Source organism: Bos grunniens, chromosome X (assembly GCF_055505025.1).
Source record: "Bos grunniens cultivar Pamir isolate PY7600 chromosome X, Bosgru_T2T1.0, whole genome shotgun sequence".
NCBI lineage: Eukaryota > Metazoa > Chordata > Mammalia > Artiodactyla > Bovidae > Bos > Bos grunniens.
The window spans coordinates 57,496,851-57,516,992 of record NC_141194.1 but is presented as its reverse complement, the minus strand read 5'-3'; the positions used below and the strand labels follow the sequence as shown (position 1 = coordinate 57,516,992).

Below are 20,142 nucleotides of genomic sequence, written 5' to 3'. Positions count from 1 at the left end.
CAAAGGATGAGATGGTTGGATGGCATCACCAACTCGATGGACATGAGTTAGAGCAAGCTCTGAGAGTTGGTGATGGACAGGGAAGCCTGTCATGCTGCAGTCCATGGGGTCCAAAGTGTCAGACACGACTGAGCGACTGAACTGAACTGAAACTGATCTTCACGGTGTCTGTAAAATATACATGGCCCTCACTGGGCAAAACCCTAGGAACATAATACTTACATTTCCACACAGGGTATACCTAAACAAGTAAACACTCTGTGCGAGTGCAAGTAGGGCCTTCCATTCCTCTGGACCACGACGCACTATGCAACCTCTGTCTTTATCCTAGAGAAGTGCTTCCATCCAGCACTCAGTAACACCCACCCCGTGGCTGATGGGGGCGCCAGATGTAGATAGTGACCAGGGACCCCATTCTAAATAGTGTGGAGGAGGGTCTGCTTATGACAGAGACGGCCAAGCAGGGGACATAAAATAGGAGAGGCAGTGGAGTTGTCCGGGTGGGGTCCACGTCCTGTTACTGGGTGCATTCTGTACACACAAGCCCCTTCCTTGCCTGCAGTCAGTTCATGAAGACTTGACTTCATTAAGGAGGGGTTGGGGAAAGGTGGGGTCTGGCTCCATGCGCCTCCAGCTGGCGTCCCCCACCCCAGGGCAACCCCGCCCAGATTTGACAGAGCTAGCCCAAGCGGAGAGAGAGGCGGGGAGAAACTGCCGGGTGGAAGGCGGGGCCGGCCGCTTCAAGCCGGCCAATAGGCGGCTCTCCAGGGCTGAGCCAGGAAAGGGCAGGGACGCAGCACCACCGCCTCCAGAGTTTCCCTTGTGGATGCCCCGGTGACTCCGCTCCTCCCGGCGCAGAGGGGTCTCAAGAGGCCGGAGGGGCGGACTCAGGACGGGATTTCCGAGAAAGGAGAGAGGAAGGGTGCTCCACCCGCTCTGGAGTGGTTAGGTAAAAGATGAAGGGCCGGCGGCGGCGGCGCCGGGAGTACTGCAAGTTCGCGCTGCTGTTGGTGCTATACACGCTGGTGCTTCTGCTCATCCCCTCGGTCCTGGACGGCGGCCGCGACGGGGACAAGGGCGCCCGGCACTGCCCGGGCCTGCAGCGCAGCCTGGGAGTGTGGAGCCTGGAGGCGGCGGCGGCGGGCGAGCGCGAGCAGGGCGCGGAGGCGCGGCCAGCCGCAGAGGGGGGCGCTGGCGGGTCCCCCAGGTCTCCGGGCAACCTCAACAGCGCCATCGGGGAGGCTGCGTCTCGTGAAAAGCAGCACATCTACGTGCACGCTACCTGGCGCACCGGCTCATCGTTCCTGGGAGAGCTCTTTAACCAGCACCCGGACGTTTTCTACTTGTATGAACCCATGTGGCATCTGTGGCAGGCGCTGTATCCGGGCGACGCCGAGAGCCTGCAGGGCGCACTCCGCGACATGCTGCGCTCGCTCTTCCGCTGCGACTTCTCAGTCCTGCAACTGTACGCGCCTCCCGGTGACCCTGCCGCGCGGCCCCCGGACGCGGCCAATCTCACCACGGCCTCCCTCTTTCGCTGGAGGACCAACAAGGTCATCTGCTCGCCGCCGCTGTGCCCTGGCGGACCCCGGGCCCGCGCCGAGGTCGGACTCGTCGAGGACGCTGCCTGCGAGCGCAGCTGCCCACCCGTGGCACTCCGAGCCCTGGAGGCCGAGTGCCACAAGTATCCGGTTGTGGTCATCAAGGACGTGCGCCTCCTCGACCTGGGCGTGCTGGTGCCCCTTCTGCGCGACCCAGGCCTCAACCTGAAGGTGGTGCAGCTTTTCCGCGACCCGCGGGCTGTCCACAATTCGCGTCTCAAGTCCCGGCAGGGGCTGCTGCGCGAGAGCATCCAGGTGCTGCGCACCCGCCAGAGGGGCGACCGCTTCCACCGCGTGCTGCTGTCGCACGGTGTGGGCGCTCGCCCCGGGGGAGCATCCCGCGCGCTGCCCGCCGCGCCGCGTGCCGACTTTTTCCTGACCGGCGCACTCGAAGTGATCTGCGAAGCCTGGATGCGCGATTTGCTGTTCGCGCGCGGCGCTCCCACCTGGCTGCGGCGCCGCTACCTAAGGCTGCGCTACGAGGACCTGGTGCAGCAGCCGCGCGCCCAGCTGCGACGCCTGCAACGCTTCGCCGGGCTCCGCGCGCTCGCAGCCCTCGACGCCTTCGCGCTCAACATGACGCGCGGCGCGGCCTATGGCGCCGACCGGCCCTTCCACCTGTCAGCGCGCGATGCCCGCGAGGCCGTGCACGCCTGGCGCGAGCGCCTGAGCCGAGAGCAGGTGCGCCAGGTGGAGGCCGCCTGCGCCCCAGCCATGCGCCTGCTGGCTTACCCTCGTAGTGGGGAAGACGGCGATGTCGAACCGCCTGAGGACGAGGAGACACAGCCGGAGACCGAGGCGGACAGCGCCACGTAGCCCTCCACCCGCGCCCCCGGGACGGATCCGGGTAAGGTGGCCCCGGGTCAGGGAAGGGACAGGAAAGGGTCTTCTGGGAGCTTGGATCAGCCTGCAGGGGAAGGGGAGGGATGCCGTCTCAGATGGATCTCAGCGGGTGAAAATAGGTCCGAGCAGTGGGGTAAGCCCAGCTGGGAGCATTTGGGAGAGTCATCTGGATCTCTAGAATAGCCACCTGCCTTCTCAGAGGAAGACCCTGAGAAGGTAGAGGTTAATAGCTGAGGCGGGACCCAAGCCTCCGCACTCTGTTTCCTCTCTGAAGTAAGAGGTAGTATGGTCTGTTGAGAATGAGGGAGTGGGGAAAGGAGAGGGAGGAGGGGTCTGAGCAGAGTAGCGAAGGTTTGAAAGTTACAATGAAGCTCGAGATTGGGAATTGACATGAAAAGTATAGTATTTCGTGGACCATTTGAGGTCCATCATTATCATTTCATCTTGAGGCCACTCTGTCCTATGGGGAAACCTTTTGAAGCAGTGTTTGCAGGCACAGAGAAAACCAAAAAGCAGGATTTGAGGGAAAGTTAGTCACTGTTATCCTACCTGCCCCTAATCCGTTTCATATTTCTTCTCTGCCTCTGCCTCTCTGACTTGCAGACTCCGAGGCTTTCCTTTGGATTTACCAAGCAAACAGGCGTAGTCAGGCCTCTCTTGGGACAGTTTTTGTACGTGTATGTGTGTGTGTCTCAGGGTCTGGTGTATTGGCCGGGAATGGATTTGATTTCCCCTGGTGACTCCCCCCACCCCCGCCCCCAATTGCTGGCGCCCGCAGGATATTTGACCATATCCCCTTTACATTAGCTCACAAAAGCTGCCTGATCTGCTTCCTCTAATGCAGACAGAACCTCTGGGCTGGGCTTCCCCAACTCTGCCCCGTCCCCTGGAGAGATGGAACCTTGGATGGGCATTAACATCTTTGGCTGTGACTGCAGAAGGATCTTTGTGAAAAGATATCCCCCCCCCCATTTTTTTTTTTTTTGTTCTTTCTGTGTAAAGCATATATCCAAAGCTATCCTAAGATGCCGAAATGGGGCTTAAATGATCTCAAAATGTGTTCAGTATCTGGGTCAGCCTATGGCCTGTTCGTTGGGCTGAGGGAAGTTTGTTCTGCATGATGCTGACCTCAGGAGTCTAGTGAGTGGAATAGGAATGTGATTCCCCAAACTTTGTATGAGTTGAAAGGGTGCAGTCCAGAGGAGGAAAAGCATCGTGGGCTGGGCGGAAGTGACTTAAGTTTCCATTCATTAGTTTACAGTGTAATTCAGTATTCCTCTGGGATGAAGCTCTGAGGACAAAGTTGAAGATGTTAATGAAGATGGATTTTGTTGCTGTTAATAGAGCCAGGGTTGCAGAGTGATTATGGAAGCTGATTTTTCTCCCAGTGATCAAGTGGTTTTCTTAGTTTCTGTAATTGCTTAGAAAGTCTGTGTTCTTTCCTAAGCAGAGTGAAGGTAAAAGGCACCGGGTGACTTGGAACTTGTCGCTTTTTAACAAAATCATCCTTTCATCCGCTAATCCTGTGTTTACAGATGTAAGTAACATAATGGTTCCCAACCCTCCTTCATGGGTCTGAGGGGCCATCTCTTGAGGACAAATTGCTGCAGTGTTTTATGGCTTTAAGAGCTGACAGTCTCCCAGAAATTTTTAGTGTTATTTTTTTCCATTTTTACTAACATTTGGCACTGACTGGGGTGAGGTAAGAAAGTGAACTGAGAGTAGGATTCGAGGCCACAAGTCTTCATCCTCTAGGAGGTTAGAGTCTGTGTGGATCGCAGTGACTATGGGGCCAGACATTGGTGCTGGAGTTTGGAACAGCCAACTGGTGCTTCCTTTGCAAGCTTGCAGGGACATTTGGGAACAAGCTTTAAGCTCTTTCATTCTCTGGTGATTGAACCCTTCCTCCGGCCTTTCTGCTGGAATTATCAGGCAAGCACCATGTCACCACCAATCAATAGATTTATTAAAATGCTTGTATTCCTGGTTCCTAGAAGGATAATGTTATTGGCCAACTGATGAGTTTCCAAAAGTCTGTCACATTTCACTCTAGGGATGGGAAGGGGATGGATCCTTAGGTACCAATGCACTGAGTTAGGCATAGTGGTTATATCATTGTTATGACTGCCAATAAAAATAATAAATAATCTGTAATAGGAATAGAAAAAGTTTTATTTGAGCCAAACTGAGGACTATAGCCCAGAAGACAGGAAGACGGATGACTCTGAAGAACTTCTCCAGAGAAACGTGGTTTTCAGCCCAGTTTTATATTTTTTCAGAACAAAGAACACTAAGCAAGTCAAGAATCCATTCTGTCCAGGTTTTAAAAAAAAAAAAATCAGCACCTACACAGCCTCAGCCCCTGGGAAGTGAGTCATCATGGAAGGAGCACCAGCATTGGTATCCCAGGAAGGGAGACATTTAATTTTTATTTTTAACATAGACAATACTTTACTTCTGTGCCCTTTTCATTAATAAAGTAGATGAACAGTGTATGTTTGATAGGCCACAAACAGGCTGTTTTAGTTAGCGTCACATTTGAGTTAAATCATGTATAAACCAGAAGGACTTCCCCATACTGCCATATGTGAGCATTTCTTTCATCACGGCATATTATCGGTTTTATAGATGAGAAATCAAAGACTCAGAGAAATCAAATAACTTGCCCAAAGTCACACCTGGGCTGCTGAAGGTCAGGCAACAGTGGTGTTAGACCCCAGAGCTCAGAATCTCTCCGTTATAACACACCCTCATCTGCCCCCACTTACTATCTCCTGGCACACCTTTGGCACTACTACAGCCAGGTTTAGTGGCTGGTCTAGGGTGAGAACCACATTTAGCTTTATTACTAATATTGAAAAAACCAATAAAATATCCCTGAGCACTGCCAACAACAGCTACACAGGAGAGCCTGTGACTCTAGCTAGGGCCGTCTTCCCCATGGCTGTCCTTCACCTGGGACCCTGCAGCATGCCCCTGGCTCAGAAGTGAATTAACCTGAGTGGCTTCTGGATGCTCCAGACCTGACAGCCAGGATTTGGCAGGGTGGGGGGTCAGTGCACTTTTTTTCAGGTCTGGGTGGGAATTGTAGCAACAAACCAAGTCACCAAGGAGCCAGGCCTATTCCATCTTTTCCATCTTCTTGGCTTTGCTTCATCAAATTATCTTCCCACTGTCACAAGATGGTAGCCTCAGCAAGAAGCATCACTTCCTCACCCAACTATGCAGGGTTGTGAAAATGCAGAAAAGAAGGAAGCTGGTTAGTAAGGGGTGCAGTTTTCCCTCATATGTCTCTCTCGCCTTCAATCTGGTTATAAAACCTTCCCCAGAAGCCCCTACCCCAGCTGACTTCCTTCTATGTCTCACTGACTAGAACTGGGTCACATGGTCTGACCTAACCCAGTAATTGGTGAAAGGGAAAGGCATCCTCTTGACTGGCTTAGACCAGTGGGTTCTCAGCCCTGGCTGAGCTTTACCTTCACCTGAGGAGTTTTTGGGGTTTGTTTGTTTTTTTAATGTTGCTATTAAAAGAGCTCAGTCCACAGAGATTCTGATATAATTGGTTTGGGGTGGGATCCAGTTATTGGGATGTTTTAAAAGCTCCCCAGGGGATTGTACAGTGCAGCCAAAGTTGAGAGTCACCAACTTGGACCAGTCTTGCTTCATGCCCTGGGCTGAGCTGTTGCCACTGGATCAAGATCAGGATGGGGACTAAAAGGGTGACGAGCAGTGAACTGTCTGCCACAGTCATTCATGTGGAAGAACTTGGAGCTGTGAAATACCACACAGCTGTACAGAGTTAATATGGCAATAGGGAAAACAGCTTAAATTAATCATGGCTCTATATATCATCCTCTCACGTTCCTTCAGTGCTTCCCCAGTGGTGCTAGTAGAAAAGAACTTGCCTGCCAATGAAAGAGATGAAAGAGACATGGGTTCACTCCCTGGGTTGGGAAGATCCCCTGGAGAAGGCCATGGAAACCCACTCCAGTATTCTTGCCTGGAGAATCCCATGGACAGAGGAGCCTGGTGGGCTAGTCCATGGGGTTGCAGAGTCGGACACGACTGAGTGACTTAGCACACACACAGGCTCACTTCATAGAAGTAATCACTATGTTTCTTGTGATGTATGTCTAGGAATGTTTTATGCAAATTCAAACAGAAATATAAAGCCCTTTTGTACTTAAATCTTTTTAACTCCTTAAAATTTTAAAATTGAGATATGACATAACTTTATATTATTTTCAGGTGTTACAACATAATGGTTCAGTATTTATATGTATTGCAAAAGATCTCCACAGTTAGTCTAGTTAATGTCCATCACCACACATAGTTACATAGTTTTTTTCTTATGATGAGAACTTTTAAAATCCACTTTCTTAATAACTTTAAAGTATATGGGAATTCCTTGATGGTCCAGTGGTTAGGACTCAGCATTTTCACTGCTGAGGTCCCAGGTTCAATGCCTGGGTAGGTAACTAATATCCCACAAGGCGTGTGACATGGTCATTGTGTGTGTGTATGTGTGTGTATACACACACAATATAGTATTATTAACTTTAGTCACCATGCTGTACATTACATCTCCATGACTTATTTATTTTATAACTGGAAGTTTATACCTTTTGACCCCCTTCACCCGTTTCAACCTCTGCCCCCTGTACCCTCTGCTTCTGGCAACCACTAGTCTGTTCTTTGCATCTGTGAGTTCATGGGTTTTAGGAGGGGAGTAGAGGGCTTGATTTCACATATAACTGAGATTATACAGTGTTTGTCTTTCTCTTTCTGACTTACTTCACTTAACATAATGCCTTCAAGTTCCATCCAGGTTGTCACAAATGGCAGTCTCATTCTTTTTTTATGATTGAATAGTAATTCCTTGGATACTATATTTGCTTTATCCGTTTATCCATGGATGAACACATAGTTATTTCCATATCTTGGATATTGTAAATAACGCTGCAGTGAACATGGGAGTACAGATATCTTTTTGAGTTACTGTTTTCATTTCCTTTGGGTAAATACCCAAGATTGGAATTGCTAGATCATATGGTAGTTCTATGTTTAACTTTTTAAGGAGCCCCCATCCCATTTTCCATAGTGGCTTCACCAATTTACATTCCCACCATTCTTGGGTGACAAGGAGAGGCATTTTGCCATACTGGATTTCTGCTGTCATCTGTCTAAAGTCCACAAACATGACGGCAAAGATGAAGTTATCAAAAACATGCCTTTGAAGAAGATGGTGGAGAGAATTCGAATTCACAAGTTCCAGATTCTAAATAACAAGGTAATCACTACCTTGGACAAGTACTTGAAACTGAGCAATGGGGAGAATGTGGCCTTTGAGTATGTTCACCTCTCTCAGTCACCCACCCAACAGTCCCTGGTCATCAGTTAAAAGCATGTATATCACCTGTTTTGAAGAATCCATTACCAACTACATTTATTAAATATAAGGGAATGTTTTTCTTTCTATAAATTGTTTAGTGATATTTTTAGGGACTATTTTCAGTATTCTTGTGCCAGTTAAAGTGGGGTGCTTTTGAATCTAAAAACTTAATTTTATAAAGTTGACTTTCCTAGATTAAAATTGTATATGGTTTTGATAATTGGAAATTCTGAGAATATTCAGAAGACTAAGATCATGGCATCTGGTCCCATCACTTCATGGCAAATAGATGAGGAAACAATGGAAACAGTGACAGACTATTTTGGAGGGCTCCAAAATCACTGCAGATGGTGACTGCGGCCATGAAATTAAAAGAGTTGCTCCTTGGAAGAAAAGTTATGACCAACCTAGACACCATATTAAAAAGCAGAGACATTACTTTGCCAACAAAAGTCCATCTAGTCAAAGCTATGGTTTTCCCAGTAGTCATGTATGGATGTGAGAGTTGGACTATAAAGAAAGCTGAGCACCGAATAATTGATGCTTTTGAAGTGTGGTGTTGGAGAAGACTCTTGAGAGTCCCTTGGACTGCAAGGAGATCCAACCGGTCAATCGTAAAGGAAATCAATCCTGAATATTCATTAGAAGGACTGATGCTAAAGCTGAAGCTCCAATACTTCGGCCACCTGCTGCGAAGAGCTGACTCATTTGAAAAGACCCTGATGCTTCCAAAGATTAAAGGCAGGAGAAGAAAGGGATGACAGAGGATGAGATGGTTGGATAGCATCACCGACTCAATGGACATGAGTTTGAGTAAACTCTGAGAGTTGGTGATGGACAAGGAGGCCTGGTGTGCTGCAGTCCATGGGGTCTCAAAGAGTCGGACATGACTGAGCAGCTGAACTGAACTGAGAATATTGGCTGCTAATTGTTGCCTTCACATTCTTACAGAATTATTTTCCATTTTCCTCTGGAATATTCCAACAGCTAGCTGTGTCATAAGATACTGCTGAAATCATCCAGTTATCCTTTAGCAGAGGATCGGTAATGTTTAGAGAAAGATTCGTGGACTTAAACAAGAAACTTTATGCCAGTGAATTGATTTAGAATCCTTTACCGATTAGCATTAATCATAATGATTAAGTATTTAGCTTTTGTTTATGGATTTTTCTGATGGTGTTTTGTGAATAACCTTAGCTAAGTAATTCTTCCCTCCCCTTTTGTGTGTCAGTGTTTCAGAAAATAGTGAACTTGATTCCTCTGCAATCCCTAAATCCAGTTGTGACAAAATCTAATTTGTGGGCTGTGATTTAAAGGTTACAGAAATAAAACTGCTGCTGCTGCTGCTAAGTCACTTCAGTCGTGCCCAACTCTGTGCGACCCCATAGACGGCAGCCCACCAGGCTCGTCCATCCCTGGGATTCTCCAGGCAAGAGTACTGGAGTAGGGTGCTATTGCCTTCTCCCGAAATAAAACTAATAAAACCTAAAAAGTAAAAAAAACTTCCCCTATCTTCTTTTTAATGACTATCTAGTATTTCATTGTAAGAATGTATTGTAACATATTTAACTAGTTCCTAGTCCCAACATTTCATTGCTACATTTTTAATTGCATTTCTAATTTTAATTACATTTTAATGTACATGTAAGTACATCCCTAAGAAAACTTTCTGCAGTATAGAAGAATGAGTATATAGGATATATATATATATATATACACACATATATGTATATATGGATTTCCCTGGTGGCTCAGATGGTAAAGTGTCTACCTACAATGTGGGAGACTGGGGTTTGACCCCTGGATCAGGAAGATCCCCTGGAGAAGGAAATGGCAACCCTTTTCTTGCCTGGAAAATCCCATGGACAGAGAAGCATGGTAGGCTACTGTACATGTGGTCGCAAAGAGTCAGACACAACTGAGCGACTTCACTTCACTTTATATATTTATATATTTATATATTTATATATATATATATATATATATATATATATAACCTATAGGGTATATAGGCTTCTTTACATTTTGTGCTCTGCAACAAGAGAAGCTACTGCAGTGAAAGTTGCACCAACTTCCACCCCCACCAGGTGTTTCTTGGAGTGTCTGTTTCTTAGACTTTCAGCAACAATTTTCAGCAATTTTTCTATTTTTTTTCAATGTGGCTAGTATGATGGATGGAAAATCCTTTTCCCAACACCATTGCCCTCTCTGACCCTACAGTTCATCTCAGACAGTGAATAATTTCTGCAAACCTCAGGTTGTGGTAACCAGATGCCAAGATGAAATTCACTTCTTAGTCCTTCTTCAATGCACCTGTATTTGCAAAGTGTCATTTCTGTGATTCTTTTGAAAGACTAGACATGTTTTGAAATCTAAATGATCATCCTGGTCTACCCTGATGGTCCAGTGGTTAAGAATTCACCTTGCAATGCAGGGGATACGGGTTCAATCCCTGGTCTGGGAAGATCCCGCATGCCATGGAGCAGCTAAGCCCATGCACCACAACTACAGAGCCTACACTCTGGAACCCACAGGCCACAACTACTGGGCCCATGTGCTACAAGTACAAAGCCCATACGCCCTAAACCCTGTTCTCTGCAACAAGAGAAGCCACTGCAATGAGAGGCCCATGCACCGCAACTAGAGAGTAGCTCCTGCTTGCCTCAACTAGAGAAAGCCTGTGTTCACTCACAAAGACCCAGCACAGCCAAAGATAAATAAATAAATAAATATTTTTAAATGTCATCCCTTTATAAAACCACACTTACACAGGCTGTCAGGTTGTAGCAAGCTTCTTATTAAGCTGACCTTCCACTACTGCTACAGGGGATTGTATTCAGTGACTTGAACTTCAGCTATTTCGGGACACTATCACTGGGGAACTGAGGCTGCTTTTAAATAAGATTGAACTCTATACACTTTCACTGTATTCCTGAGAGCCTTCTTTATTGTGTGGGGCAGGAGTGGCAGGCAGAAGTGCCTATTACATTGTTGAGGCAGGATTCAGAGGGGTTTTTCAAAGAGGCTTTTTTTTAGTCTGGGCAGGGATTTGTTTCCCATGAATACAAATGGAATATAAATAGTTGGGGGTTATGCTTTTAAAAAACATTTATAAGCAGCTGGCTTAAAATTCCTCAGTACTTCTTTTCTCAGCTCTCAGCATAAGCAGCACAGGAAAGACTGAAACTAAAAAAAGCCAAATGGGCCTTCCTTTTATGTGTCCAGTCAAAAAAGGTGGGTAATAAATGAACTTCTGTCTCCATGGGTCTTCTGGCCCCTCATCCTCTCGCTTCATAGTGGAATCCAAGGAAATTGCTCTACTGAAAGAACTAAGGACTTCCCTGGGGTCCAGTGGTTAAGACTGCATGCTACCAATGCTAGGGGCATGAGTTTGATTCCTGATCGGGAAATTAAGAGCCCACACACCACCATGGTATGCCCCCCTCCCCCCAAAAGTTTCTGCTCAGGTGCAATATTAAAAAAAAAAAAACAGTAGGAACTAAGAAAAAGTGCTGGCTCAAGTTCAAAAGCACAGAGAAGTGGAGAACTATTGGAGAACTGAACAGGAAGCAGTTTCAGTTGGAGAAAAGTTACCAAGCTCAGTGATGTCTTCATGGGAACAGGAAGCCTTCAGCTCTGCTCCAGCCCACAGGTGCCAAGCCAGCGGCATCTGGCCTTCTGCACATGAGAGGCCGTCATGCTGGGTGCTGAAAAGATGTCAGAGAAGCAGCTGATAGTGAATGTTTTGAAATTTTGGGGTTAAGAGGCTGTGGACGACGACCACCCTGTTTGACTTCAGTGATCACCAGAGCGAGCAGATTCCCCTCCCCTGGAATGCATGCAGCAGGGGGCTGGGCTGTAGAGTCACATTCCAAAGATAACCACTGAGGTAGACCTTTTTTGCCACGTGCCATGGGGGAATCTTAGTTCCCTGACCAGGGATCAAACCTGTGCCCCCCTCAGTGGAAGTGCAGAGTCCTAACCACTGGACTACCTGGGAAGTCCATGTGCTAAGTTGCTTCAGTCGTGCCTGACTCTTTGGGACTACATGGACTGTATCCTGCCAGGCTTCTCTGTCCATGGGATTCTCTAGGCAAGAATACTGAAGTGGGTCGCAGTGCCTTCCTCCAGGGATCTTCCTGACCCATGGATCAAATCCACGTCTCTTATGTCTCCTGCTTTGGCAAGCGGGTTCTTTACCACTAGTGCCACCTGGGAAATCCTGGGAAGTCTGTAGACTTATTTTTTACTCGTGGAATGGAAACCCTTTCTGCTAAAATGTTAACCTTCAGGCAGCAGCATTAGAAGGAGACCCGGAAGGCACAGGAGTGTTGTGAGGACACAGAGAGATCTCTGGGCCCTGATAGCAAGAAGCCCCAAATCTGGCCTGAAATCCAAATGCATAGAGGGCTGGCGTGGACGGATTAATATTGCGTGATTAAGATGGTTTGGTCTTGGTAACCAGCAGGCTGGAAACAAAGAAACCAGCTTAACTGAAAGGCTGAAATAGAGCATTACAAAAGCATTTGTAAAGTATGGGGAGCAGGTTGGGGCTGGAGACTGAGTTCTTCTGTAAAGATTGTGGATTGGGAAAAGTTATGAGCAGCCTCCTGCAAACTAGGTTGAAGCAGTCCTGACATACATACAGCTCAGGTGAACATCAAGGAAAAATGTCTCAGGGATTTGAGGGTCACTTTGCCCATGACTGAGACCAGACATTACCAAAAAGGACTCATTACTGCCTTAGAGAGTTTATGAGAACAGCAAGCCAAAAACACTAACATCAAGATAATGTTTTAAAAATAGGACTTCCTTTCAAACAGCCTAGAACTGGCGTATGTTAAATATACAGATTTTAGAAGCAATAAAATAGATGCTCTCCCTTCCTCTAATAAAGGATTATCAATAACAAGGATGCAAGAAGGGAAAACAATATATATTTCAGGTTCTGCAAACAATAAAAAAGTTAAACTTTGTTGCCTTTTTGTCCATTCCACTCCCCACCCCATCCCCCAAGCTGGGGATTGCCAAGGGGACCATTTTGCAAAAAAGGAGATGGTTGGCTAAAAATAAACACACATGGCCCTCCCAAAGAACAACAAAACTCCCAGCATTATTAAATGCCTTTTAGATTTGTTTTTATTTCTCCACAGTCAAAGGGGAAGATAAATTATTTTGAGCTCAGGAAAAATCCATCTCCTGCTCCTAAGTATGGCAATCTCTGGCAAGCCTGTGGGCCCAGGAGAGGAGAATGTCCTTTGGGAGTGAACCTACACTTGGTCATGGCACCATTTTATCCCCACTAGACTGTAGATAGTTCTAGGAAAGGGTGGTGCCTTGATGTCTCAGAAGGGAGATAGAACCAGAAGTGATGGGCTAGACTTGGGCTGACCCAAAGACTCTGTACTCTGACTAGCTATTCTAACATGTGAATCCTGAAGCTGATGTTGGGGGCAGCCCTAGCACCCCCCACTCCATTGACTTATAGCCTTGTAGGGGCTAAAGGGCTGCCTAAATGACAGGTCCAAGCTCTGGGTACTTCCTAGCCCCTGCCACCCCTACTTGGTAGATGGCAAATATCTGCAACTGGGCAGTCAAATAGATAGTATAAAATACTGACTCCTGTTCCTTTATTTAAGTTGGGGATGACTTGACTCACAAAAGCAATTATGTATGCTAATTAAAATTGTGCCTCAGAGCAGCTCAAAGGAAAGGAAAATCCCAAGTCAACGAGGCAAACTCACCTCTTCCCAAGTTTTATTAATGCTGGTTTGGAGTACATTCCTTTTGTTCTGAAGTGAGCTAAAAAAATTTGGGTAATTTTTAGCCGGTAGTGGGTATGATAAAAGTGGAAATAAAATATAAAATTAAAATAAATAAAAGAAAATCAAAGAAATAAAAGACAGAATTATTTTATTCTCATAATGACCATTTCATTTCTGCACTGGCTGACTCTGGGGTTTGGCTAATGAATCACATGGAATGAGGTTTTACTCTGAATTCTGGAGTAGAGAAGTGAGTCCTCTTCTCCCACTGGGAGTAGTGAGGGGTAGGGGTGTGGCTCAGCTTTGGACATGGGCTGGTGGCTTCTCCCCTAGTTTCTCCCTTTACTCCCCAGGCAAGAGTTTTGTTTGTTCATGGCTTTTTGTTTGTTTGTTTAAAAAAAAAAGTCTCTGTTTTCACCTGAAGGGAGAGTTGTATTAAGTAGGACTGAATTATTGACTAATGCAGATAGACTGGTGCCCCCTGCCACTGCCACTTAATTTTTCAGATTAAAAGTTTGGAAACGATTTATAGCATGTATACTTCTTAAAGTACTTTTCTAGGCTGTTTAAGGGGGGGTTGCTTTATATTAGCAAACTCAATGTTTCCTATTCCATTTTGCTTCACAATCACAGAGAGAGAATGCTTGCACTTTGACATAGCTGGTATTTCAAGTATTATTTTAACATTATCCCTAGGCAGCTCCCTTAAAAAAAAAAAAAAAAAAAGACAACTTAATGGCTGTATTGTCACAAACATTGTCAGTCATTTCCCTTTTCCTTGGCACTGCATCTCACCGATTTGAGGTGAAAACAGGAAGGTGAAGAAAGCTTAACCCAGGTTAACAGATAAGCTTAGATGGTAACATCACCCACAGGCTACGGTTCCAGAATAGGATATCGGAAGATGACCCCCCCCCACCCCGCTCAAGAACCTTTTGCCCTTGAAAAGGAGGCTGAAGGCCTATCCTCGGCCCATTTGTTCTGCAGGTCTGGGAGGAAGGCTATTACAATAGGCTGGAAAATAATTCCCCCGTGATAACAGGATGGGTTGAATACCCGGAAACCTCAGCTCCCTCAGCCCAAGTGCCAAGTCCCGGCACTGACGTCTTTAGCATCTGTGAAGTGGCTTCTGGTGGGGAACATGGGGCAACTAACTGGCACAAGTGTGTAGGCAGGGACAGGCGAAACCAAGAAAAACTGGAAGGAAAGAAGGGCGAAGAGAACTAGTGCAATTCAAGGAAGGGAGGGAGGTGCCCATGCAGGTTGGCAGAGCCACTGGGGATACCCAGGCCTACCTAACGTGAAATGGGCCAAGAAGGCCAGAGAGAGGCAAATTCATTTGGCCGAATCTTCTGTTGTCAACCTTGAAAGCCAGCAGGAAATTATTTCTTCCTCCTCCCCATCCCAGCTTCGAAGGTTGAAAAAAGTATGATTAAAATGCTAGGAGTGTTTTCCTGAGTTGTTCCACCGAGGGAGCCTCAGCCAAGCCAACTGCAAGCAATTGCAGCCTGGAATGAAAATTTCCCTTTAATGGCAGTGAGGCTGTTAGTAGGTCAACCAGCTGTATTTAGGGCCTGGCTGGTCACTTAAATACTCAAGGGAACTGTAGCAAAGGAGATAAAATACACCCAATTCATGGGAGTATGACTTTCTATCTTTAAGTGAACAGTCTGTTTTTTAACAGTGCAAGTGAATTTGTGAATTAATTTGAGTATTAGGGAATGACAACACTTCAGTGCCACATATTAAAAGAACCATTTGTAGATGCATCACAAAACAATATATAGAAGTCTCTGTGATTCTGGAAATTAATTTCACTAAGATAGTTTTTTAAATTATCTATTCTTTCTTATCATAGGTCTTTAAATAGTTTTGACTTAGGAGTGACCAGAAGGGTCTACAGCATTTCAGGTGGTTCAGGCAGTAGCAAACATTCTCCCCAGATGCTGAGCAAGAAGAAATCATTTTGATCAAGAAATATAGTACCTTAAAATTTAACTCTACATGATTAAACATCTAGCAGTTGGGAAAAAGGGCAAAGCTATATTCTTGGCAACTGTAACTGGCTGATAACCTGAGAGTTCAGTTTTAAACTGTGCACAAAAACTTGAATACTTCATCGCTCTAAATAAATCAGTCCCTATAGTATTAAGAAGAGTGGGGTCTGGAGTTAAATTCTTAATCCTATATCTAAAGGATTTAAGAATTTGGGGGAACATCACACTAAGAATTCATGGAAATGTTTGTTTTAAACACATCCAAAAAGTAATGAAAAATGGTAGGAAATTAACTGAGAGTTTTTATAGGATCTACTTGGAGGTGAAGTCAGAACTGTAAGGTATTTGAGCCACCCTGTTCTGGTGCAGTAACGTTTAGAAATTGAGACCAAACCCAGAAGATGGGAATCCATTTCCAGTGTAAAGAAAGGGCCTGGTGGGGTTGCTGCCTGTGCCCTGTCTGGCTCAGCAGGACTTCAGAACTGTTCTTCAAAGACCCCAGAAGCAGTAATATATCTTTGAGGGCACCTATCTCTTCTCTATGGGTTTCCTAGGTAGCGCAGTAGTAAAGAATCCGCCTGCCAATGCAGGAGATGCAGGAAATGTGGGTTCGATCCCTGAGTCAGGAAGATCCCCTGGAGTAGGAAATGGCAACCCACTCTAGTATTCTTTCCTGGAGAATCCCATGGGCAGAGGAGCCTGGTGGGCTACGGAGTTGCAGAGTCAGACACAACTGAGCACACACACACACGTCTCTCTCTCCTCCCACCTTGTAATGCTGGGCGATGTTATAAAAAATCTGAACTTATGAAAAGCAGCTTTTCAGGCAGATTTTTTTTTAAAATCTTTAAATAAGGTTTTTAATAAAAGGATTTAAAGAGTACTTATGGGTCTGGAGGTTGGACTGATAGCATTTCTATAAATGTCTGTCGAGACATGGGCTCTGATCAGGCAACATTTAGCACTTGGTTGGTTATAGACAGACAGCCACCCTGAGTTACTGCCAGGATGTTCTCAGATCTTTAAAATGACCCCAATGGAGAGCTAAACTCATTGCATAAAGAGTGATTGCGGAAAGCTTTTTATTTTGAAATAAGTATAGATTCATGGAAAGTTGCAAAAATAGTACAGAGAGATAGAGTGTACCCTTCACCCAGCTTTTCCCAAAGGTAATGTCTTACACATCTTAGATGTAGATCAATATCAACACTAGGAGATTGACATTGGTACAATCTACAGGCCTTAGTCAGTTTTCAACAGTTTTTACATTCACTCATTTTGTGTGTATTTATGTGTATAGATTTGTCCAATTTTATCACATATGTGTAAATACTATCACAATCAAGATACAGAATGGTTCCATCAGCAAAAAGAAACTCTCTTATGCTACCCATTTATAGTCACATACCTCACCTTACTTTCCCTGGCAAACACTAATCTGTTCCCCATCTCTGCAAATGTATTATTTCAAGAATGTTATAATATATAATATTATATGATTATAATATATATAATCACATATATTCATGATATATAATACTCATTATATAAATATATATAATATTCATTATATAAACATATAATATTAAATGATTATAATTATATATATAATATATAAATATAGTAACATATAATATTATTATATATTAATATATAATATAATTATTGTATATATTATATAATATATAAATATATTATACAATTATAATTATATATTGTATATAATTATATAATATATAATATACATTGTATAAATATACATAATTATGTAATGTATAATATAATATACATTATATTATAATCACATAATATATAACCTTTTGAGATTGTCTGTTTTCATTGAGCATAATTCTCTAGAGATCTATCCAGGTTTTTGCATGTCATCAATGTGCTAAGTCACTTCAGTCATGTCTGATTCTTGTGACCCTATGGACTGTAGCCTGCCAGGCTCCTCTGTCCATGGGATTCTCCAGGCAAGAATGCTGGAGTGGGTTGCCATGCCCTCCTCCAGGGGAATCTTCCCCACCCAGGGATTGAACCTGTGTCTCCTGTTGCTCCTACACTGCAGCCAATTTTTTTTTTTTTTTTTAGGGAACTATTTGATTTAAAAAAAATTAATTTATCTATTTTAATTTGAGGCTAATTACAATATTGTGGTGGGTTTTGCCATACATCAACATGAATCAGCCATGGCTGTACATGTGTGTCACACCATCCTGAACCCCCTTCCACTTCCCTCCACACCCCATCCCTCTGGGTTGTCCTAGAACACTGGCTTTGAGTGCCCTGCTTCATGCATCAAACTTGCACTGGTCATTTGTTTCACAGATGGTAGTATACATGTTTCAATGCTATTCTCTCAAATCATCCCACCCTCACCTTCTCCCACAGAGTCCAAAAGTCTATTCTTTACATGTGTGTCTCTCTTGCTGTCTTGCATATAGGTTCATCATTATCATCTTTCTAAATTCCATATATATGCATTAATATACTGTATTGGTGTTTTTCCTTCTGACTTACTTTACTCTGTGTAATAGGCTCCAGTTTCATCCACCTCATTAGAACTCACTCAAATGTGTTCTTTTTTATAGCTGAGTGATATTCCATTGTGTATATGTACCACAGCTTTCTTATCCATTCGTCTGCCAATGGACATCTAGGTTACTTCCATGTCCTAGCTATTGTAAACAGTGTTGGGATGAACACTGGGGTACACGTGTCTCTTTCAAGTCTAGTTTCCTCAGTGTGTATGCCAAGCAGTGGGATTGCTGTGTCATATGGCAGTTCTATTTCCAGTTTTTAAAGGAATCTCCACACTGTTCTCCATAGTAGCTGTACCAGTTTGCATTCCCACCAACAGTGTAAGAGGGTTCCCTTTCCTCCACACCCTCTCCAGAATTTATTGTCTGTAGGCTTTTTGATGGCAGCCATTCTGACCAGAATGAGATGGTACTTCATTGTGGTTTTGATTTCCATCTCTGATAATAAATGATGTTGAGCATCTTTTAATGTGTTTGTTAGCTATCTGTATGTCTTCTTTGGAGAAATGTCTGTTTAGTTCTTTGAGCCATTTTTTTGATTGGGTCATTTATTTTTCTAGTATTGAGTGCAGCTGAATTTTTTACTGCTGAACCATTGATTCATTCCTTTTCATTGGTGAGTAGTGTTCCATAATATGAATGTACCACAATTTGTTTAACCATTAACCCATTTGAAGGACATTTGGATTGTTTCCAGTTTGGGACTATTACAGATAAAGCTGCTATGAATATTTGTGTATAGGTTTTTATGTGGATGTAAAATTTCATTTCTCTGTGATGAATGCCCAGAAGTGCAATTGCTGGATTGTGTGGTATATGTATGTTTAGTTTTATAAGACACTACCAAAAAGAATATGAAACTACCAAACTGTTTTTCAGGGTGGTTGTACCATTTTACATTCCCATCAGCAATCTTTGAGAGGGAAATTTGTTGCAGCCTCATCAGCATTTGGTATTTGTCTTGTCACTATGTTGCATTTTAGCTGTTCTAATAAGTATGAAGTGGTATGTCAGGGTGGTTTTAATTTCTGTTTTCCTAGTGGCTAGCGATGCTGAACATCTTTTCATGTGCTTATTTGCCATCCATGTATTCTCTTTGGAAAAATGTTGATTCAGATGTTTTGCCCATTTACTAACTGGATTGTTTTTCACTCTTGAATTTTGAGAGTCATTTGTATATTCTAGATAAAAGGCCTTTGTCAGATATGTGGTTGCAAATATTTTCTCTCAGACTGTATCTTTTTTTTTTAATCTTCTTAACCAGATCTTTTGCAAGAGCAGAAGTTAAAAAATTTTGATGAGATCCAATTTATCATTTTTTCTTTTGTGTATTGTACATTTGACATAATGTCTAAGAACTCTGCCTAGCCCTGGGGCCCTGAGGATTTCCTCCTGTTTTCTTGTGTGAGTTTTATATATTTTTTATTTTGCCATTCCTCATAAATTTTAGGATAAGCTTATCTATATCAACATTTAATTCTGATTTATTTTGAGTTAATTTTTGTATAAAGTATGATGTTCAAGTCAAGGTTTTTTTGTTATTTTGTTTTGCCTACGGATGTCTAAGTGCTTTTGCACCATTTGTTGAAAAGACTGTCTGTCCTTCAATGAATTGCTTTTGCACTTTTGTCAAAATTTAGTTGGCCATACACATATATATGTCTGTGTATGGGCTTTTTTTCCCTCACTGAACTATCTGGCCCTCACCAGCATTACATGTGATTAATATAGTTAAATATAGCTTAGTATTGAATAGAGTGATTATTCCTACTTTGCTAGCTTGCTAAGTCACTTCAGTTGTGTCTGACTCTGCAACCCTATGGACTGGAGCCTGCCAGGCTCCTCTGTCCATGGGACTCTCCAGACAAGGATGCTGGAGTGGGTTGCTGTGACCTCCTCCAGGGGATCTTCCCGACACAGGGACTGAACCCATGTCTCTTACATCTACCTGCATTGACAGGTGGGTTCTTTATTGTTAGCACCACCTGGGAAGCCCTATTCCTA

The 20,142-nt window shown here is 44.1% G+C and overlaps 1 protein-coding gene across 4 annotated transcripts in view; it reads left to right on the top strand.

Moving 5' to 3' along the window:
* The first annotated feature begins 810 nt into the window (after positions 1 to 810).
* Positions 811 to 20,142, top strand: part of CHST7 (carbohydrate sulfotransferase 7) — a 78,702-nt gene continuing 59,370 nt past the window's right edge. For 2 of the 4 annotated variants that reach the window (XM_086387614.1, XM_086387613.1), the window contains exon 1: positions 811 to 2,448. In XM_086387614.1, coding sequence (XP_086243740.1) covers positions 957 to 2,417 — 1,461 coding nt within the window. In that variant the 5' untranslated portion in view covers positions 811 to 956 and the 3' untranslated portion in view covers positions 2,418 to 2,448. Of the gene's footprint in view, positions 2,449 to 3,891; positions 3,982 to 20,142 lie in introns of all 4 variants that reach the window. The other 2 variants (XR_015158905.1, XR_015158906.1) reach the window with 2 other exon arrangements.